The 22,855-nt window shown below is 51.1% G+C and overlaps 2 protein-coding genes across 3 annotated transcripts in view; one reads left to right on the top strand and one right to left on the bottom strand.

Moving 5' to 3' along the window:
* Positions 1-22,855, top strand: part of LOC310657815 (uncharacterized protein) — a 437,520-nt gene that overhangs the window by 34,543 nt on the left and 380,122 nt on the right. The gene's annotated exons all lie outside the window — the stretch shown is intronic.
* Positions 1,552-22,689, bottom strand: LOC310657829 (synaptotagmin-5-like). 2 transcript variants are annotated; one of them, XM_083398910.1, is made up of 5 exons: positions 22,017-22,689; positions 8,529-9,376; positions 6,490-6,655; positions 5,294-5,460; positions 1,552-2,916 (listed from the first exon to the last, which is right to left on the bottom strand). In XM_083398910.1, the coding sequence occupies exons 1-5, from the start codon at positions 22,090-22,092 to the stop codon at positions 2,755-2,757; spliced, it is 1,419 nt and encodes a 472-aa protein (XP_083255036.1). In that variant the 5' UTR covers positions 22,093-22,689; the 3' UTR covers positions 1,552-2,754. The 2 variants fall into 2 exon arrangements, with proteins under 2 accessions (XP_083255036.1, XP_083255035.1); XM_083398909.1 differs by lacking the exon at positions 22,017-22,689 and having other exon boundaries at positions 8,529-9,670.

Below are 22,855 nucleotides of genomic sequence, written 5' to 3'. Positions count from 1 at the left end.
AGAACTTTGTGGCAAAGCAGACTGAGCCAGTGAGCTGCAGGGGTTGAGCTGGGGTGGGGACCCTGTGGCCCTCGCAATGGCACTGTGCTCCAAATCTCATCTAGCCTCAAGGCCAATGGGAGCTGGAGCCCAGTGACCCCTGGGGGTCAAAGGTTGCCTTTCCTGAAAAGGACTGAATTAGGAAGGGAAAAGAGAGGAGGGCAACCAGGATGACCAAGGGCCCAGAAACCAAACTTCATGAGGAATTGAGGATGTTAAGTCTCCTCTTCTCCAGGCTAAACATGAGGTGACATGAGTAAAGGTAAAGGGTAAAGGGACCCCTGACCATTAGGTCCAGTCGTGGCCGACTCTGGGGTTGCGGCGCTCATCTCGCTTTACTGGCTGAGGGAGCCAGCGTACAGCTTCCGGGTCATGTGGCCAGCATGACTAAGCCGCTTCTGGTGAACCAGAGCAGCACACGGAAACGCCATTTACCTTCCCGCCGGAGCGGTACCTATTTATCTACTTGCACTTCGTGCTTTCGAACTGCTAGGTTGGCAGGAGCTGCAACTGAGCAACGGGAGCTCACCCCGTCGCTGGGATTCGAACCGCCGACCTTCTGATCAGCAAGTCCTAGGCTCTGTGGTTTAACCCACAGCGCCACCCGCGTCCCCTTGAGGTGACATGAGAGCCACCTTCAAATACCTGAAGGGCTGTCACAAGAAGGTGGAGCAAGCTTGTTTTCTGCTGTTCCAGAGGGTGGGACCCAAACCAACAGATTCAAATGGCAAGAAGAACTTCTTGATGGTAACAGCTGTGCAGCTGCAGCAGACTCCCTTGGGAGGTTGTGGGCTCTTTTCCCTGGAGGTTTTTAAGCAGAAGTTGGACGGCCATCTGTCAGGGATGCTTCAGTTGCAATTCCTGCATTGCAGAGGGTTGGACTAGATGACCCTTGGGGTCCCTTCCAACTCTACAATTCTGTGATTCTCTAAGGACCATAACTCAGTGGTAGAGCCACCTGATTCAGAAGGTTCGGTCTGCAACAGCATCTCCAGGTGAGGCTGTGAGAGACCCCTGCATGAATCCCTGGGGAGCCATTGCTGCAGGTCGGTTTGGACAATATTGAGCTGGATGGACCAACGGATCTGACTAAGTGCAAGGCAGCTTCTTGCATCCCTCCAGTGGCGTAGCGTGGGTTGTCAGCACCCGGGGCAAGGCAAGTAATTTGCGCCCCCCCCCACTGCACTGTCCCTCCCCCAGATAGTCCCTCGCTCTCTCTCCGCACCGCACGCCTGGCACCCCCCCCCCCCACAGTGGGCGGCGACCTGGCGACCCGGATCGGATTCGCACAGCCAGCACTGCAGTGAGAGTGAGTGAGCCAGGTAGGGGCAGAGAGCTGCGAGTGCCCCCCCCCCCAGATGTTGCGCCCGGTGCGGCCGGCCCCCCCTGCACCCCCCACGCTATGCCACTGCATCCCTCATAGTACAAGAAACTAGAGTTCAAATCCTTGCTCGGTCATAAAGTTTCTGAGGAGATTTTGAGCTGGTAGGTTGCCCTCAAGTCTAACCTCCATCACTCAAAGTAAGTTTATTGTACTAATTGAAGGCCATGACAATTCCATACAATCATAATCAGTTTAAAATATAACTCAGACACCTGCAAATAAAAACAGCAAACATATAATGTGAGATATCTGATAACAGAGATGCCCCTGTTTCAGTTTAGTGCTCCAAATTCCCCCTCACTTTTTATGGCTATTTTATCCCAGTGCAGTGTGGTCCCTCAACAACCCCCGAACCCTCTCACTCAGAGACAGCCTGCTATCCTGCGCAAACAGGGGTTTGCAAAAAGTGCCTCTTTGGATTTGCATGTAGAGGATAAGTTAACATATAGTGTGAAAGATCTTCCACATGGCATTGCCCACTAATGCAACCTCGCAGGGTTGTTGAGAGGATACGAAGGGGTGGTGTTGGGGAGATCCGTGTGTGCCGGGCCTAAACCCCCTGGAGGGAAGGGTGAGATAAGGGAATGAAATAAGCATGTTCTGAGAAGGAATGCAATAAAGGCTGTTAATGGGCAATGCATGTGCTTTATACAGAGAGGGTCTTCTTGCAGAGCTCTGTCCATCGCAGCCTCCAGCACAACAGCCCTTCCAAGCTGCCTTGCAACGATGCCACCAGCACCTTCTGTTCTGACATTTCTGTTTGCACCCAGCTGCCCCAGTTCAAGTTCCTCCTCGTTGCAACACCAGAATGGGGAGCAGTCAGCACCCACCTAGAGCAGTGCCATGACTTTGAGCGCCATCCAAATCCAGCTTTGCTGACGCGGTTTTCAGTTTGGCGGCAGCCAAAAGTTATGCGTATGATGCAATGCCCCAGAAGCTGCTGCTGTTGCTGCAGTGGATCTTAGATCTGAGGTCGGCGTGCCTGATGGACGTGGGGAGCATTATGGAGGAAGAAAGCTTGATCCGCCTGCTCTTTTCTGCTGTCCTGGAGAGCTTGCAGTCGACTTTTCAACCCCGGGGTTTCTGAAAGGCTCTGAGCAGCAGCATCTCTCTTTGGGCAAAAAGTCCCTGCCTTGGCAGAACATGGAACTGGCTTGGATTTCTCCAGCTGGACCTCCTGCAGTCCTGCATACCTTAAAGGTGTCGCAATGCCAAGTTCCCCTCAAACCTTCCCTGGCCTCCCATAGCAGAGGGAGACCATTTCTGGCAGGGTGCCATCCTGCGCCATGACAGGCAGACGACTCCCCAGCAGGAAGCTCTGGACGTGCATCTCAAGGGCAGAGCTGAAAGCCTTCTGACTGAATGGCATGCCAGCGAGCAGATTCCATGTTCCCCCGGCTGCACATCTCCTTCCAGTGGACCTGCCCCATCTCAGGGGCTACAGGACCGATCAGCACTCGGCCAACAGCGCAGCTGCGGGTGTAGAGGCGAGCCTGGGACAAGACAGAGGGGGAGACAGAGTCAGGAATAGTTGTGGGGGAGAAAGAGGGAAAGGATTTGCTGAATTAGCTAATTTGAACTAGAATACAAAAAAGGGAGGTGTGAGGAAGTCGAGGAAACAAGTAAATGAAAGATAAAGATATGGAAATTGGATGTGTTTTTAAATGTTTTTGTTTTTCTTGTTGTTTTGATGTATTGTTCTTTTGGTTTTTCTTTTTATTTTTGATGTACTGTTTGTTAAATTTTTTTTTTCATACTTTCTTTCTGTAACTATAAAACTTCTAATAAATATTATTTTTTTAAAAAAGGAATAGTTGTGGGGGACCTCAGAGCTGCCCTATAGCAGGGCTACCCCATCCTGAGATGGACTGAGACAGCCACAGCGGGAGGTGGAATCCAATATCTGCCAGCCCCCTGATGCCAGATGAGTGAGGAGAGAGCAGGGCTCTCTTGCTGGTGGCCCCCCTCCCATGCACCCTCCCGCTGCTGCCAGAGAAGCAAGAACAAAGGGGCAAGAAGCCCCAGACCCCGTCAGATCCCACCAGAACCTGGAAGCCACCACTGCCACCACAGGACCCTGGCAAGCAAAGTTGGGCAGAGGGGCACGGCAGCACCTTTCCATTCACCTCAGGGGTTTTTCCTGCCTATAGGAAATCTCAGCCCAAGTTTTCCCACCTACAAAATACTTCTGGGGGAAGTGCACCCTCTTGTGTAAGTTGGCACAACAACAAGCAGGAATCGATGCGTTGTTTTGTTTCCTCCTTGAGCAGAAAGGATTCACCAGGTTCTCCTCCTCCTCCTTTTATCCCTACAACAGCCCTGTGAAGTAGGTTAGGCTGAGGGTAAGTGAGCTTCATGGCAGTGGAGATTAGAACCCTGGTCTCTCCTAGGTCCTACTCTAACCACTGAGCCACGCTGTCTTTCTAAAACCTCATGTCCCTTTAGTTCAACTCAGTGGCTTAAGACATACCTCTTGACCCCAGCTTTTGACACTCGAAGAGCATATTTTTAGAACCCACCCCATAATTTTTGTGACTGTAAATTGTTTGGAACTGTTTTTAACATTGTGTTTCAATGTTGTGACCTGCCCATGGACCTTAGGGTGAAGGGAGGATTTAAAAAATCACAATAATAGATAAATGATAAATCTATACATTTGTACAATTGTTCAGCAAGTCCAGAGTGGGCTGGGCTCAGCACTCAAGATCATATGTTGCATTTGGGTCCAAGGAATTACCTGTGTGCCTGTACTTTTCAGGTCAACCCAGGCTGCAAGCTGTTCTACCCTTGCTTGCCTCCCCCTGCCCTGCCCCGCCCCGCAATGGGCTAGGACAGGCTTCCTCAACCTCGGCCCTCCATATATTTTGAGACTACAATTCCCATCATCCCTGACCACTGGTCCTGCTAGCTAGGGATCATGGGAGTTGTAGGCCAAAAACATCCGGAGGTTGAGGAAGCCTGGCTAGGAGGCATCCTTGGCCCCCTCCTCTGTTCATGTGTCTACAGTGGTTCCTCTGGTTAAGTACTTAATTCGTTCCGGAGGTCCGTTCTTAACCTGAAACTGTTCTTAACCTGAAGCACCACTTTACCTAATGGGGCCTCCTGCTGCCGCCGCGCTACCAAAGCACAATTTCTGTTCTCATCCTGAAGCAAAGTTCTTAACCCGAGGTACTATTTCTGGGTTAGCGAAGTCTGTAACCTGAAGCGTCTGTAACCTGAAGTACCACTGTAATCCTTTTTTAAAGCCATCCACGGTAGTGACCAGTGGCCACCCCTGTTTCCTAGGGAAGCGAGTGCCATAGTTTAACTAGGCATTGCGTGAAGGACTTTTATTTTATCTGCCCCAAATCTTCCAGCACTCAGCTTAGTTATGGCCAGAGTGGAGTCAGAGGTTCAATGGAAACCACAGCTCTTTGCATCTGTCTTCACCCTACTAACTAAATGTGACAACCGTCACCATCGCCATCACTGGTCATCTGGGAGAGATCAATCCCTTTCCCTAACATAAAGGGACCCCTGACCATTAGGTCCAGTCATGGCCGACTCTGGGGTTGTGGCGCTCATCTCGCTTTATTGGCCGAGGAGGCGGCGTACAGCTCATGTGGCCAGCATGACTAAGCCGCTTCTGGCGAACCAGAGCAGCGCACAGAAACGCCATTTACCTTCCCACTGGAGCGGTACCTATTTATCTACTTGCACTTTTGATGTGCTTTCGAACTGCTAGGTTGGCAGGATCAGGGACCGAGCAACGGGAGCTCAACAGGATTTCAACTGCTGACCTTCTGATTGGCAAGTCCTAGGTTCTGTGGTATAACCCACAGCACCACCCACGTCCCTAGCATACTTTGGCTCAAATCTTCCATCCATTACCTGCATGACTGTGAACTCCAGGGACAACTGCTGTTCCTGGATGTCTCCGGCAGGTAAGCTGAAGAGGAACGGGGCATTCCACACGGGGTTGTAGCCCGCTATGGACTTGGTCTCCTTTGTGTCAATGACCTTTCCGTCGTGGCAGAGGTGGATCAGAACGTAGTGGTCTAGAAAGAGGAGAAGCAGAGGACAAGGGATGGGAGATGCAGGACTCCTCGAGACGGACAGGTTTGTGCCTGACGGCTGGAAGAGGCAGAGATGGTGACCCTTGGAGTCACTTCCAATTCCACCATTCTATGAAAGAAGGAGAACGAGAGAGATTCCTCTCTCCCCCAACTTTGATTGTCAAAGTTCAAAGAAAATTGCTGATTGGCATTTACAGCCATAATCTTTGGAGATGTGTTTTCAGTGCCCATCTGTTGATCAGGAGGCTCCCTGCAAGAGGCTCCCTATAATGGATCATCACCTGATCATCAGTCCCAGGGAGCCCCTTGGTAGCCTCTATGGAGGGAGAAAAGCTCCCCTAAGCTAGCATTTCCCACTCTGCAAAGAAAGCAGTTTCTAGCTGCAATTTCCAGAGTTGTTTAACAGTCCTGCCCTCTTCCTGGAGAACTCTGGGAAATGTAGTACTATAAGCAGAAGAGGAGTCTCCTAACAACTCTCAGCACCCTTAAAAAACTGCAGTTCCCAGGATTCTTTGGGGGGAGCCACGTGTGTTTAATGTGCATTCCTAATGCTTTAAATGCATAATGCAGATGGGGTCTGAGAGATCCCCATCTTAATTTGCTCACAGATTTTTTAAAAATGTGTGTGTATGCATATAGATTAAAAAATGCAAATTTTGTGAAAATTTGTGTCCTGAATCCTGTACCTAAATCTGTTAAGGCACTCAGCAATACCTGCACCAGATCCCAGTTTAAACATTATTGCATGTGGAGATCACAGAGGAAGGCATATACAGGGAAGGGCCATAGCTCAGTGGCAGAACATCTGCTTTGTATGCAGAAGGTGCCAGGTTCAATCCCTGCTGGCACCCCACTGGTAGGTCTGGCAGGGACTCCCTGCCTGAACCCTGGAGAGCTGCTGCCAGTCAGAGCAGACAACACTGAGATAGAGGGAGCAATGGTCTGGCTCAGCAGAAGGCAGCTCCCTATTTTTGTGTGTTCCTATAACATGTGTTGATACTTGCATCCTACCTGGTGTTCCCAGCATCCGGCTGACGCGTCCCAGGTTCTCTGCTTTGCGAACCAGAACTTTGATGCGATTGGCCAGAGCTTGATACTGGAGCAGGAGGAAAAGCTGACCCAGGGACTTGGGCTGAGAGAGCCAAGAGGCAGAGCTCATATCCTGGGAACTGTGGCACTGAAGGGGGAGAGAATGAACATGTCACGGCATAGATAAACACACACATTCAGGAGTTAGCCAGCTCCAGTTTTATATTTCACATGGATTTAAGAACCTAAGAAGAGTCTGCTGGATCAGGCCAGTGGATGCCCATCGAGTCCGGCATCCTCTTTGCACAGTGGCCAACCAGAAGCCTCAATGGGAAACCAGGAAGCAGGTTTCCAGCACAAGAGCAACTCTCGCCTCCTGTGGTTTTTGCACATGCCACATTGCGCTGCTTACGGCCTCTTTGTTGGGATGCCTGCGTGTCAAAGTCACTTGCCTAAGGCTTTAAAATGCTGTTTAGTTACAGTGATACCTCAGATTACATATGCTTCAGGTTACAGATGCTTCAGGTTACAGACTCCGCTAAGCCAGAAATAGTGCTTCAGGTTAAGAACTTCAGGATGAGAACAGAAATCATGCTCCGGCAGCGCGGCAGCAGCAGGAGGCCACATTACCTAAAGTGGTGCTTCAGGTTAAGAACAGCTTCAGGTTAAGAAAATACCTCCGGAACGAATTACAGTGGTGCCCCGCAAGACGAATGCCTCGCAAGACGGAAAACCCGCTAGACGAAAGGGTTTTCCGTTTTGGAGGTGCTTCGCAAAACGAATTTGCTATGGGCTTGCTTCGCAAGACGAAAATGTCTTGCGATTCCTGGGGTTTTTTTCCCCTCCCCCCCTTTTCCCCAAGCCCCTAAGCCGCTTAACAGCTGTTAGCTAAGCCGCTTGACAGCTGATGGCTAAGCCGCCTAACAGCTGATCTAAGCCGCTAATCCCTTAAGGCTTTAATAGCCGCTAATAGCCTTTTAGCAGCTAATCCGCTAAACCCTTAAGCCTTTAATAGCCGCTAATAGCGCTAATAGCGCTAATCCGCTAATGGGCTTGCTTCGCAAGACGAAGAGACTGGCGGAACGGATTCTTTTCGTCTTGCGAGGCACCACTGTAAATACTTAACCTGAGGTATCACTGTATTTCACTTATATAAAACTGTATGAGCCTGCCCTTCAGGGGCCCACATACCCCCCCAGGGCAGCAGCTAATAGGAGCTGGAATCAAATAACATCTGGAGGGCCAGTTACCTAACCCTGCTCTAAAGGGAACACCCACCCACTATGGGTGTAGCCACGTGGGGGGGGGCAGCTGCCCCTCCCTAAATCAAGCAAATCAAAATACATAACTAACTGAGGTTCTGCTCTCCCCTGGAAATAAATCCTGGCTACGCTCATGACACACATACACACAAATAAAACCAGCCCTTACCCATCCAATGCAGGCTTTCTGCCCGGACACTGAGGTCCAGCTCTGAGGGCCTTCCAGGGAACCAGGCAAAGGGCCTTCTCGGTAGTGGCACCCACCCTGTGGAACGCCCCCCCACCAGATGTCAAAGAGAACAAAAAGTACCAGGTTCTTAGAAGACATCTGAAGGCAGCCCTGTTTAGGGAAGCTTTTAATGTTTAATAGGTTATTGTATTTTAGTGTTTTGTTGGAAGCCGCCCAGAGTGGCTGGGGAGGCCCAGCCAGATGGGTGGGGTGTAAATAATAAAAAATAAATTATTATTATTATTATTATTATTATTATTATTATTATTCTCAAACTGTGCCCCATGGGCGACCAGTAGGGTGTGAGCATTTGTGGTTGCAGGTGACCCCACCCATCGCTCAGAATATTGGGGATTGCTTCTCAATTGCATTTCTGTTGCTTCTTTTATTTCCTATATTACAATTTGAATTCTAGGGAACTACCATTGCTGCCCGAAGACCCTTAAGAGGTCCGCAAGCAAGGGGTAATCGGGGGTCCCCGCCGGGCGGGAGGCGACGACTCCCTGGCCTCTGGGCGACGCGAGCCTCACCTTCGTGAGCGACAGCTCCTGGGCGTGCGCAGAGGGCGAGGCGCCCTGCTCGCCGGCCACCTGGGCGCAGGGGAACAGCACCTCGCCCACGAAGGCGTCCTTCCGACGGGCGAACGCCCTGGCGTAAACAGCGAGGCGCAGCGTCAGGCCCGGCAGCTCTTGGCGGGCGCAGCCGGGGAAGCGGAGCTGCTGGTGGAACTCGGGGTGGAGGCTCCTCCGGCGCCGGGCGGTGCGCTGCGGCTCCGCGGAGCCCGGCAGCAGGCGCGCCTCGACGTAGCAGCTGCGGCTGGCGCCCAGGCCCCCGGGCAAGTGGGCGACGCCGACGACGTTCACCGTGAGCGTGGCCTCCGGGGGAGAGTAGCCGACGGCGAAGTGCAGGCGAGGTCGCGGCTTGGCCTGGGCGGCGGCGGGCAGGAGCCCCGCGACGGGGCGCACGGCGAGGGGGCTGCTGTCTCCCGCGGCAATGGTGCTCCGGCGCTGCGGGCCCCGAGGGCGCTGGGCCGGCGGCGCGCTCAGCCCGGGCGGGACGACGAGGCTGGGCAGGGAGGCGCGGCCGCGCAGGAGGGCCGTCGGGGGGCTGCCGTCGGGCGAGGCCGGCGCACGAGCAGCTGCGGCAGGCAGGCTCTCCAGAAGCTGCCCCGCCAGCTGGGCATACTGTTGCTGGATGGGCACCGCCGTCGTCGGAGAGGGCAGAGCGGGGCCCAGATCCACCAGGGGGCGGCCCGACGCCTGCGCCTCGCCGCAATCCGGACGCCGCGTCCTCCGCCGGTGCCAGCAAATCGCGCAGCCGAGGAGCAGGCAGAAGCAGAGCAGGCTCAGCCCCACGCCCAGGAATACCTGTAAGTGCACTGAGCAGAGGAGAGGAGGAGAATCATAGAATCTAGAGTTGGAAGGGACCCGAGGGTCATCTAGTCCAACCCCCTGCAATGCAAGAATCAGATCTAAACGGAAGCATCCCTGACAGATAGCCATCCAACCGCTGCTTAAAAACCTCCAAGGAATGAGTGTGCATTGTCTTACTACCTGAAAGTTACTCCGAATGTTAAGTCCAAATTTTCTTTCTGTTTGCAGAAGAGGGTAGTATTGTGGGAAAAGCAACTGCAGAGCCTCTAGGGGGCAGGTCCCAGTTTCAGGGGAGGGCTCACCATAAAGGTAAAGCTAAAGGGGCCCCTGACAGTTAAGTCCAGTTGCGGACAACTCTGGGGTTACAGCGCTCATCTCGCTTTACTGGCCAAGGGAGCTGGTGTTTGTCCGCAGACAGCTTCCGGGTCATGTGGCCAGCATGACTAAGCTGTTTCTGGCGAACCAGAGCAGCCCATGGAAACGCTGTTTACCTTTCCGCCGGAGTGGTACCTATTTATCTACTTGCACGGGAGCTCACCCCGTCACAGGGATTCAAACCACTGACCTTCCTATTGGCAAGCCCTAGGCTCAGTGGTTTAGACCACATCGCCACCCACAGCCCAGAGCCGCACCATAGATCTGTAGAATGATCTGCATATATATGTATAATGATCTGTATAATGATCCACACCATAGATCTGTATAATTGCACTATCACTACCGGCAGCTTTGGAATGTGTGGATTAGGTAGTACAGTATTTCCTTTAAGTGTGAACTGGATTCCTCCCCATCTCTGCTCACAACAGCTGGAACAGATTGGCAACAACAACTACCACTAAGGCTCTGAAGGGCAAGAGGGGCAGCTCAAAAGGAGAGTAGAGAAGGCAGGGAAGGGACCCCATCCCGACTCCCACTCTCTCCAAAAGACGCCTGCAGAGCAGCTCTGGCCTGATGACATCAGTTCGACATGTTTGCTCAGGAGCTAAAATAAAGCCAGACTCTCCTCAAACCAGATAAACCCCAGGGAAAGAAAAGCTCTGCTTATCAGGCCTGCAGTTTTGCTGACGCAGGGCTGTTGTGGAGCTAAGAGGCCCTTGCCTAGTCAAACAGCCCTTTGCAAAGCACTCAATCTGTGCTTGGCTTCCAGGTCAGTTGGCAGCTGACCCCAGAATGTGTGTGTGTGTGTGTTTGTGAGAGAGTGTGTTGCATTGTCCCAAGAGATGGGAGGAGGGAGGGCTGCAGTGCAAGGCTAGAGCGCATGCTTGGCATGTAGAAGGCCCTGGACCAATCCCCTGCACCTCTAACAAAAACGGGGAAAGAATTGTAGGGCTGGAAGGGAACCCCAGGGTTCATCTAGCCCAACCCCCGGCAGTGCAGGAACTTGCCAATGTTCCTTTCTTCATCTCACGTCCAGAACAAAAATCAATCCAGAGAACACCAATAAATAGTGGCTGCTGCGGCTGCTCCTGTTTGCAGACTGTGGCCCCCAGGATGTTATTGGACTGTCTAGCTCCCATCAACCCTGAGCACTGGGCATGCTGGTTGAGGTTAATGGCAGCTGGGAGCCTTACAACACCTGGAGATCTGTGCTAGAAGGCTGCCTTTGATTTTTAGAGACTACGGCCCACAGCTGACTTTTTAATGCTTTCCCGCTCCCTGAAAAGGGAAGGGAAATAGAACCAGATTCCGTAGAATCATAGAATGGTAGGACAGGAAGGGAACCCAAGGGTCATCTAGTCCAACCCCCTGCAACACGGGAATCAAATATCCTAATGCCAACAATGTGATGTAGTAGCGACAGGCCCCATCTGCACTATACTTCGAAAACAGTATGGTACCATACGACTTAACAAAGCAAACAAACAGCTATGGCTTCCACCAAGGAATCTGGTAGTTTGTTAAGGCTGCTGAGAGTAGCTGGGAGGCCCCTCCCTCCGACCCCCTCACAGAGGTGGAAGTCCCAAAGTGGTTTAACAGTCCAGCCCTCTTCCTAGGGAACTCCGATATGGAACCATCTGGGGCCTTATCTACATTACATCCTTGGAGCAATATATTTGAGGAGCCATGGAAACCCCAAAAGGACGGTAGTTGGCTCAAGGTGCTGGGGCTAAAGGTTAGACTGTGTCCATTTTTTAACTGAGCATTGATTTTGATTTGTTTACAGGGTGGTTATACGACAATGACTGGTCACCCTGATTTGCTTGCAGGGTGGTCTCGCCATTAGTCACTTGTTCATCCCACACACTTTGCAGTGCATCTTCCCATCACTTCCCAAACTGCCCACGGCCAGGGTGCTTTAGTCCACTTTCAACACACAAAGCTAAAACATGAATCCCTCCTCCTGCAAAATGCTGTTGCTCCAGATTCACCCACACAAAGGATAATCATCCGCAGAATGCCCACCCCACAGGCTTAAAAGGCACTTTAGCACCACGTTAACAGCCATGGCTTCTCCCAAAGAATCCTGGGAACTGTAGTTTGTTTAAGGTGCTGAGAGCTGTTAAAAGGTAAAGGGACCCCTGACCATTAGGTCCAGTCGTGGACAACTCTGGGGTTGCAGCGCTCATCTCGCTTTGCTGGCTGAGGGAGCCGGCGTACAGCTTCCGGGTCATGTGGCCAGCATGACTAAGCCACTTCTGGTGAACCAGAGCAGCGCACGGAAACGCCGTTTACCTTCCCGTCGGAGCGGTACCTATTTATCTACTTGCACTTGATGTGCTTTCGAACTGCTAGGTTGGCAGGAGCAGGGACCGAGCAACGGGAGCTCACCCCGTCATGGGGATTCGAACCGCCAACCTTCTAATTGGCAAGTCCTAGGCTCTGTGGTTTAGCCCACAGGAGACCCCTATTCTCACAGTGCTACAGTTTCCGTGCGCTGCTCTGGTTCGCCAGAAGCGGCTTAGTCATGCTGGCCACATGACCCGGAAGCTGTACGCCGGCTCCCTTGGCCTATAAAGCGAGATGAGCTCCGCAACCCCAGAGTCGGCCACGACTGGACCTAATGGTCAGGGGTCCCTTTACCCTTTTTTACAATCTCCTTAGGAAACTATAGTTCCCATGATACTTCAGGGAGAGGGTGAGGATGGAGGAGGAGGAGGAGGGCATACTCACCATGCTGGTGTTTGTCTAGCAGTACCTGGACCAGCAGCCACAGGAAGAGGAGGATCACCAACCCTTCAATCATCCCCTTGCAGAAGAAAAAGATGATGGACTGGCAGAGGGACAGAGCTGGGAAGATGTGGTCCTTGAAGAGCGCCATCCCCTGCCTTGCCCCAGATGGGAGTGAGAGCCCAAGGAGGGTCCTTGCTCACCTGAGCCGGGCACTTGGGGCGGACAGAGGACGACAGTGGAGATCACCCATGGAAGAAGAGCAAGGCGGCGGCAGCAGCAGCAGCCGGGGAGAGCTCTGCAGCAGGACCTGGCAGGCAGGAGTGGTACCCTAGGTGACCTCCCTGAAGCAAGGTCCCCGGGGGGACGGAGGAAAGGGGCTTGTGGGGCACAAAGGATCTAGCATCCCCGGAGCCTGCCTGACAGTGTGCAAGTCAACGTGTCTCTCTTTAAATAATCCAGAGCTCTGCGGGCAGATCCTCCGGTTCGCACTACATCTATTCCGGTCCGCTTGAGGCAACCGGCAGTGACCCCCTTTCCTTCCTCCCCCACGGGTTGCCATTCCGCATCAGGAGCAACAAGACCAGCCACGCAGAATGTCATCTGCCTTGCAGGGCAGGTACATTATTGGAAGGCCCATGACCTCCCCAAAGGTGGGCTCCTTGCGAAACAGAGAAGGCGGTATAAATAGATCCTGGGCGAGAGATGCCGTCCGCTGCGTAGATCTTGCAGGCAAGAGATGGTGATGTGGTAAGACAGCTGTGAAGATCAACCTCGCCTTTCTGGTAGGGAAGGCAGCTCTTTGATCTCTCACTTTTGTCTTTGGTGTTGAGATGACCATGCGCAGGGGGCATTTTACTCCACAGAGATTACTCACCCGAGCAGAACTAGAATGGTAGTTGAACATGTAACTTCATGTAGGGATATCTTGTCCTGCAATGCCTGTCTCTGCAGTGCTTCCTATAATGTTCATGCAAAACCCATGCCCATCCAGCGAAGGCCCCTTGCAATGTTAGTTAAAAGCTTCCCATTTGCTGGCGGAAATGACCGGCAGAATCCGAGACCAGGGAGAAGAGTCAGTGGAAGAAGATTGGAAGAAATTTAAAGACTATTTACAGAAACACTGTAAAATTAATGAATGTTAGAATGATGCTGGATTGAAGCTAAGTGGGATTTTTTAGTAGCAATGTTAAGGAATATGTAAAAATGGATTGTTAACAGGTGATAACTCAAAGTTATATTAAGATAAAAGATAAGATAAAATTAAAGAGGGAAAGGATTTGCTGAATTAACCAATTGAACTGGAATGCAAGAAAGGGAGGTATGGGGAGGTCAGGGAAACAAGCAAATGAAAGATAAGACATGGAAAGACGGATTTGTTTTTAATTGTTCCTATTTTGTATTTTCTTTTCCTTTTTGTTTTTTTATCTTTTCTAATTTTTGTAATATATTGAAAACTTTAATAAATATCTTATAAAAAAAAACAAAAACTTCCCATTTGCAGCTTCTGCCCCTTTTGTTGGGTGGCAACAGCATGGAAGATGAATAGCTTATTGGTCCCTCGCATCATCCATTAGCCCCTGAATTACTGCTCTCCACTGTGTTTTGTTTATAGTGAAACAGTGTTATTTCTCATCTAAGAATGAAAACCATTTTTCGCTGCACCCAGGAGGAGGCACGGTAGCCCTGAAAGTGCCTCACTGCATGGCCCCAATCCACACTGAACACGTGATGCCTGGGGGATGTTGCGCATCATCTATGCGTGACGCAAGTGTGTCACAACATCACACATCTCCCGACACTACGCAGCCTGGTGCAGCCTTCTGCAATGTTCCGCCAGCCAAATATTAAGGGGGCAGAAGAGACCTCTGCCCCCTAGAGTTGGCATACCTGACCTCCCGGCAAGCAGCACAACGCTCAGGGCGCCCCCAATCTGTCAGTTCTTTGCAGGAGGGATTCAAGTGCCCAGCAGAACTTTAGGTTTGTGCATTTCAAGTGGATGCAAGCTTTCTATCGCCCAAGTGCAACAAATCCACTTGGTAAAAAGAAAAGGGCATTTTGCGGAATAGAGAGTGGCAGGGAAATGCCCTAAAAAGTGTGGAGCGAATGAATGACTAAGAGGAAGCTGCCTAAACACACTGTGAGCAAATCGGGATGGAGGAAGGACATATTCGCGTTGTGTGCCCTTTCCACAAAAAATCATAGGTAAAGGTAAAGGTACCCCTGCCCGTACGGGCCAGTCTTGACAGACTCTAGGGTTGTGCGCTCATCTCACTCGAGAGGCCGGGGGCCAGCGCTGTCCGAAGACACTTCCGGGTCACGTGGCCAGCGTGACATCTCTGCTCTGGCGAGCCAGAGCCGCACACGGAACGCCGTTTACCTTCCCGCTAGTAAGCGGTCCCTATTTATCTTCTTGCCCCCGGGGGTGCTTTCGAACTGCTAGGTTGGCAGGCGCTGGGACCGAGCAATGGGAGCGCACCCCGCCGCGGGGATTCGAACCACCAACCTTTCGATTGGCAAGCCCTAGGCGCTGAGGCTTTTACCCACAGTGCCACCCACGTCCCTACAAAAAATTAATAATGCTCAGTAAAAGACAGGGCAAGCTTTGGGCCAGCAAATCAGGGTGGATGCTCAAAAAACAGGTACTAAGGGAACGTATTACCTCTCATGGTGGGGCTGCCTGCTAATACAGACACTTTGGGGGACTGGTATCCTCAGAAATATTCAAAATAATTTGGGAGCTCCTTCATTTCTCCCTCCATTCTTGTTTATTATACAGTGTACCTTGGGTTACAGACATATCAGGTTACATATGCTCCAGGTTAAGACTCCGCTAACCCAGAAATTGTACCTCGGGTTAAGAACTTTGCTTCAGGATGAGAACAGAAATCGCGTGGCGGTGGCAGCGGGAGGCCCCATTAGCTAAAGTGGTGCTTCAGGTTAAGAACAGTTTCAGGTTAAGAACAGACCTCCAGAACGAATTAAGTTCTTAACCCGAGATACCACTGTACACCTCTTCAAAGGCTTGTCTCTCTTTAGCTCAAACCTGGAAGGTCTTAAAGGACCCACCCCCAGATTTATGGTCCAACAACGTTTGGCGAATGGCTATTGCTGAGAAAATAACGCTCGTTTTAAAGAGATAAACAGAAAAATGGATAAACTATGCAATATGATGGCCTTTTGAGAAGAGAAGGCTGAGAGGTGATCTGAAGGGCTGTCACAGGACAAGCTTGTTTTCTCCTGCTCTGGAGGATAGGACCAGAACCAATGAATTCAAATTGCAAGAAGGGAGATTCCAACTAAAGATTGGGAAGAACGTTTGAAGGTAAGAGCTGTTGGACGTTGAAGTGGACTCTCTGTCATGGGTGGATGGCTGTCTGTCGGGGGTTCTTTTCCGGCGATTCCTGCATTGCACTGGGTCAGGCTAGATGGCCCTTGGGTTCCCTTCCAGCTCTACAGTTCTCCGATTCTATTTGCTTACCATCCGCAGGGCAAAAGGCTCCCCGTCCTGGCCTACTGGATTGCAGCAGTGGGGGACACGGCCAAGGGCATGCCAGGAAGGGTGGCTCAGAGCCAAGAAGTCTGCCGCTGGCGTGCTTCCGCCGCCTTGGCTTTTCCAAGGGCGTGTGCAGACCAGCAGCAGAGGTGCAGGTGCCCTTTTTTCAAATTTTAACTAGTAGTTTTGTTTTATTCCTATTTAATTTAAAACCTGCCACTTCCCCAGATTTCTGAATCTTTTCTATCACTTTAGGGAGTGAAGTTTTTGGATCTTCTACTGTTATCACTAAATAGGAGTATAGCATCTAGATCAAGGGAAGTAATAGTGCCACTGTATTCTGCTCTGGTCAGACCTCACCTGGAGTACTGTGTCCAGTTCTGGGCACCACAGTTCAAGAAGGACACTGACAAACTGGAACGTGTCCAGAGGAGGGCAACCAAAATGGTCAAAGGCCTGGAAACGATGCCTTATGAGGAACGGCTAAGGGAGCTGGGCATGTTTAGCCTGGAGAAGAGGAGGTTAAGGGGTGATATGATAGCCATGTTCAAATATATAAAAGGATGTCACATAGAGGAGGGAGAAAGGTTGTTTTCTGCTGCTCCAGAGAAGCGGACACGGAGCAATGGATCCAAACTACAAGAAAGAAGATTCCACCTAAACATTAGGAAGAACTTCCTGACAGTAAGAGCTGTTTGACAGTGGAATTTGCTGCCAAGGAGTGTGGTGGAGTCTCCTTCTTTGGAGGTCTTTAAGCAGAGGCTTGACAACCATATGTCAGGAGTGCTCTGATGGTGTTTCCTGCTTGGCAGGGGGTTGGACTCGATGGCCCTTGTGGTCTCTTCCAACTCTATGATTCTATGATTCATCTGCATATGCTTTTAGTTTAAACTCACTTTCCCCAGTTTTTACACCTGTGATCTCTTTATCTGCTCTTATGTTTCTGGCAAGTACTTCCCGTACCAGGATGAACAACAATGGTGATAGTGGGCATCCTTGTTTAGTTCCTTTTTGTATCTGACATTCGTCCGTTATCACCTGATTTATAATTAATTTTGCTTTTTGTTCCGAGTAAATTGCTGGTATTCCCTATAGAAATTTAGGGCCACATTTAATTTCTTCAAGCAGCTTTGTCATGAATTTCCAAGAGACGTTGTCAAAGGCTTTTCCAGCATCTATAAACATCATTGCTGCTTCCTTTTCATTTTTGACCTCCAGGTATTCTATTATATTCATAATATTCCTTATATTCCCCATTCACTTGTCTACCTGCAAGAAACCCTGCCTGATCTTGATATATACCGTATTTTTTGCCCCATAGGACGCACCATGTTTTTTTGGGGGGAAATAAAGAGAAAAAAAATTATTTCCCCCCCCCAGGCGCTTGTGGGGCTGGGAGCGGGGAGAAGCGCTCTTCTCCCCGCAGCCCGCCTTCAGACCAGGTCCGGGGACAGTGGGAAGACGCGCTGCGCCTCCCAGCTGTCCCCAGAGCTGGCGGGACTGGCGGCGGGGGCTCCCCGCCATCAGCCTCCAAACCACTTCAGGAGACAGCAGGATGGCAGCGTTCCGCCTCCCTCTGTCCCCCAACCTTGTGGGGCTGGCGCTGGGGCTCTCCTGAAGCCTGAAGAGCGAGAGGGGTTGGTGTGCACCGACCCCTCTCGCTCTCCAGGCTTCAGCGAAAGCCTGCATTCGCCCCATAGGACGCACGCACATTTCCCCTTCATTTTTGGAGGGGGGAAAGTGCGTCCTATAGGGCGAAAAATACGGTATACTCATTTAACATTTTTTTCAATCTGCTAATATTTTTGCAAACAATTTGTAATCATTGTTCAACATGGAAATAGCGCCTGAGCAGTGGACAAGGGTCCGAAGCAGTGCCCATCTATTTTTAGCTTATCTGAAAATCTACAACCATACAGATTAAGATTGTCAATGATTGTTCCTGTGTGCTCAGAGGCCAAGAGAAAATGTTCCAATAAAAAAGATATTTCACCTGCAGTTTCCAAGCTGCCGCGGTGGCAACGTCCTTGACTGGGTCTGGAGGGCTGACCTGAGATAACCCTGGGCCAGCTTTCCCTCTACGTCCCGCCCCTCCCTTGGGCTGCTCTAGGGGAGCATGATGTGGGACGTGTCATGGTGACCCCAATGACCTTTTCATCCATCCCTAATGGAGGTGGAGGAGGAGACCGGAGAGGAAGAGCACTAGTTCCACAGGATCTTCAATGTGCCCAAACCCACATTGGGCCCCTGACCATTAGGTCCAGTCGTGACCAGCTCTGTGGTTGTGGCACTCATCTCACTTTATTGGCCGAGGGAGCCGGTGTGCAGCTTCCGGGTCATGTGGCCAGCATGGCGAACCAGAGCAGCTAATGGAAACGCCGTTTACCTTCCCGCCGGAGTGGTACCTATTTATCTACTTGCACTTTGACGTGCTTTCGAACTGCTAGGTTGGCAGGAGCAGGGACTGAGCAACAGGAGCTCGCCCCGTAGCGGGGATTCGAACCGCCAACCTTCTGATCGGCAAGTCCTAGGCTCTGTGATTTAACTCACAGCGCCACACGGGTCCCTGAAGTACAGCTATTAATCCCATGAAATAAGCAGACAGGGCCAGCCCACCCATGAGGCAAGGTGAGGTGACTGCCTCAGGCAACAGTGGTGGCAGATCCCGCCTCCAAGGTGTGCATCACTCGCTGCCACTCCTTGGAGGCTGGAACTGACTCCTCAGCAGCCCCACCTGTGCTTCCTCTACAGCACCTCTAGGCAAATCGGAGGCACTGCTGGTCCTAGGGGAGAAATGGCAGGGGCTGCTCTCGGGGTTCCCTGGCCTCTGCACCTAGCCTGCATGGTTCAGAGTGGGCCCCTTTCCCTTCCCACTAACAATAGCCTATGATTTCCACTTCAGCTATCGGGTAAGGTTGATTTGACCTAGTGGTGCAGCAATAAAATTGCTAGCCCATTTTCAAAGCTAAGCAGGGTCTCTGGTATGTTTTAAAATTGGATGGGTGGCCATGGGGAAGAAGAGGAGAAAGGAGGTGGAGAGGAAATTTCCCCACAGTGGCCAGGAAGATCGTTTTGGGAGGCCCACATTCAGTCCAGGAAGCCAGCAAGACTCTCCTGACCTGGCCAAGGGTAAGGTAAAGGTAAAGGTAAAGGTACCCCTGCCCATACGGGCCAGTCTTGACAGACTCTAGGGTTGTGCGCTCATCTCACTCAAGAGGCCGGGGGCAAGCGCTGTCCGGAGACACTTCCGGGTCATGTGGCCAGTGTGACAAGCTGCATCTGGCGAGCCAGCGCAGTACACGGAACGCCATTTACCTTCCCGCGGTCCCTATTTATCTACTTGCACCCGGGGCTGCTTTCGAACTGCTAGGTTGGCAGGCGCTGGGACCGAACGACTGGAGCGCACCCCGCCACGGGGATTCGAACCGCCGACCTTTCGATCGGCAAGTCCTAGGCGCTGAGGCTTTTACCCACAGCGCCACCCGCGTCCTCTGGCCAAGGGTACCCTGCAGTAAATTGCCTCAGAACCTGGATGTGCTATTTAGCTCTCAAGGTTAGGAAGAACCTTGACTTTTTTTTTATTCCTGCATTTATATGCAGCTGAATTCTAGATCAGTCCCTAAGCGTTTTACGAAAAAATACAACAAAATCTGTCTCTTTCTGTCTATGAATGATACACAATGGGGACCCCCAGACGACATTTTTATTGTGCTTTTGTGATTGTGCTCAGGATGGTTTTGAGGCAGTTCAGCATGATCCCATTTTGAATAGTGGGCTCTTCTTCTTTGGAGGTTTTCAAGCAGAGTTTGGATGGCCGTCTGTCAGGAATTCTTTAGCTGAAATTCCTGCGTTGCAGAGGGTTAGACTAGATGACCCCTATAGTCTTTTCCAGCTTTACAGTTTCATGATTCCATCAGGATCACAAAACAACTGCTAAAGCGGAAATCTTGTGTGGGCAGTCTGCAATAAATCCATCAATCCCAGAGGTCCCCTATCCGTGCTCTAATGTTGGGCCCTTGGTGACCTCAACATTCTCTAACCCCCTACAGACCACACACACAACCGATACACATTTCCTTCCTCCACCGATAATTCTGAAAACTGCAGTTTGTTAAGGATGCTGGGAATTATAGTTCTCTGTGTGGGTGAACTACAGCTCCTTTTTTGGAGGGGAGGAAATGTGCTTTAAATGTATGGTGAGCATACTGGAGGTAAGAAGGTATGGGAGAACTGAAACAAATTTGTGTCACTTGTAAGTTTGTGATATTAATTTATTACATTTGGTTTGGGCTTGGAATTCTGCTCCTATATGTTTGGCTGCAGATATGCCTCTGTTTTTGTTTTAGTTAGCATCTGGTACAGTGGTGCCTCGCAAGACGAAAAGAATCCGTTCCGCGAGTCTTTTCGTCTTGTGGTTTTTTTGTCTTGCGAAGCAAGCCCATTGGCGGATTAGCGCTATTAGCGCTATTGACAGTTTAAGGGCTAAAAACGGCTTTTTAAGGCGTAAGGGATTAGCGGTTTTGCTGCTAAAATGCTTTTAGCAGCTTAGCGCTTCAGAAAAAGGGGTTTTGGAGCGGAAAAAAACCTCAAAATTTTTCGTCAATTTTCATCTTGCAAAGCAAGCCCATAGGGAAATTCGTCTTGCGAAGCGCCTCTGCAAACGGAAAACCCTTTTGTCTTGCGGGTTTTCCGTCTTGCGAGGCATTTGTCTTGCGGGGCACCACTGTATTATATTTTGTTGTGTTTTCTCATAAGTAAATATATCACAAGTAAATAATAAACAAAAACCTGGGGACCCCCCCCCTCAAATTAATAAATAACTGTAGGGTGCTCCGGCTGCCTGCCAACTTGCCTGGGATCCTGCAGCCAGCAGCAGCCTCTTGGCTGCAACCCCTCTGCGGCCCCCTCCTTCCCATCCCTCTGAACAAAGCTCCTTGCTGTTCAGCTGGGAAAAGGGCCCTCCTCTCCCCACATGCAAACAAAAGAGGCTTAGAGAGAAAATGGACCAGCCTCCTGCAGCCACTCCTCAGCATCCCTCCTCCGCTGCCCACCTTTGCTGCGAGGGCTATAACTCAGCGCTGGAGCACCTGGTCTGCATGCAGGAGGCTCAGTCCCCAGGAGCAGAATCTCCAGGTGGGGCTGGGAAGTCAGTCCCCTGCCTCAAACCCTGGAGAGTCATTGCTGCCGCTAGAGTAGGCAGCACTGGTCTGAGTCAGTACCAGGCGCCTCTCAGTGAGCCAAGCACAAGCTACAAGCAGGCTGGCGCCACTGTTTCAGGGTCTCTGAATTTTTGCTTCCTTGGTTGCAAGGCAGTTCTCCAACCAAGGACAGTGGTACCTCGGGTTACATACACTTCAGGTTACATACGCTTCAGGTTACAGACTCCGCTAACCCAGAAATAGTACCTCGGGTTAAGAACTTTGCTTCAGGATGAGAACAGAAATCGTGCTCCGGCGGCGCGGCGGCAGCAGGAGGCCCCATTAGCTAAAGTAGTGCTTCAGGTTAAGAACAATTTCAGGTTAAGAACAGACCTCTGGAACGAATTACCGTATTTTTTGCTCTATAAGACTCACTTTTTCCCTCCTAAAAAGTAAGGAGAAATGTGTGTGCGTCTTATGGAGCGAATGCAGGCTGCACAGCTATCCCCGAAGCCAGAACAGGAAGAGGGATCGCTGCTTTTGCTGCGCAGCAATCCCTCTTGCTGTTCTGGCGCCTGAGATTCAGAATATTTTTTTTCTTGTTTTCCTCCGCCAAAAACCAGGTGCGTCTTATGGTCCTGTGCGTCTTATAGAGCGAAAAATACGGTAAGTTCTTAACCCCAGGTACCACTGTAAAATCCTGGTGCACTTTTCAGATAACTCAAATTCTTCTTTCTTGCAAAGCGATGTGGAAAACAGAACCCAAGAGTGGAGGAAAATGGCCCAAGGCCTTTGCACTTCATTTTAAAAGAACCTTGTGCCCCAATAAGGGTCGCTGGCCTTGCTCTCCCCCATCCGCCCCCCACAATGCCCCCCAAACCAGGCCTGTTAGTTTCCACTTACCTGCCTCCACAGCCTTGCTCCCAAAGTGAGCTGGGAGGATGGAGGCGTCCTGGAGCGGCCCTGGCAGTGCTGGCATGGAGGCACCGGGCAGGAACCAAGGGAAGGTGCCCAAAGCGTCACTGTGGAGAAGTTGAGGAGGAAAAAGGAAGAAGTGCTAGGTCCCCAGCTGGGAGCCGCTTAGAACCGGCAGTAAGGTTTGCAGGTGGCAGGTGCCTGTCTCTGGCAGCGCTGGAGAGCGGGGTGGCATTGGCAGGGTTGATAAACAGAAGCGAATAAAGCTCTCTAAGCCCACAGAGCTGAGCAAACAGGTGGAAAAAAAATATTCTGGAGTGTTTACTCCCCTTCCAATCCAGGGAAAGGGCGGGCTCCCAAAGCAGAGGGTGGGAGGGAGGATGCCAGAACAGCGGTGGAGCCAAAGCCCATTCTTAAGTGTTTGCTGCCAGGGAATGTGGTGGTTGAGTGGCAGGAGGGGCAGCCAAGCAGCAGGGTGGAGGGGCAGGCCCAGCGCGAGGGGAAGGCAAGAGGGCAGTGGCCAGGGACAGACAGGCCTGTCCTCTTGGGTTCTCAGTTTTCCAATCTTCAATTCAGTTTCTCCACATTTGGGCAGCTACCCGGCTCGATCAGCTCTGCTCTGCCTCTGCAGTTGGAGGTTGCAGTGCTTCTAAATACAGTGGTACCTCGGGTTAAGAACTTAGTTCGTTCTGGAGATCTGTTCTTAACCTGAAGCAGCTTCTTAAACTGTTCTTAACCTGAAGCACCACTTTAGCTAATATACTTCGGGGTTTGCCACATGCGTATCCCGAAGGAGACATAACAAGAGGGGCACGTAAATAGAGGTA

Source organism: Podarcis tiliguerta (genome assembly GCF_965153285.1).
Source record: "Podarcis tiliguerta genome assembly, chromosome: 9".
Classification (NCBI taxonomy): domain Eukaryota; kingdom Metazoa; phylum Chordata; class Lepidosauria; order Squamata; family Lacertidae; genus Podarcis; species Podarcis tiliguerta.
This window is presented reverse-complemented; position numbering and strand designations above follow the sequence as displayed.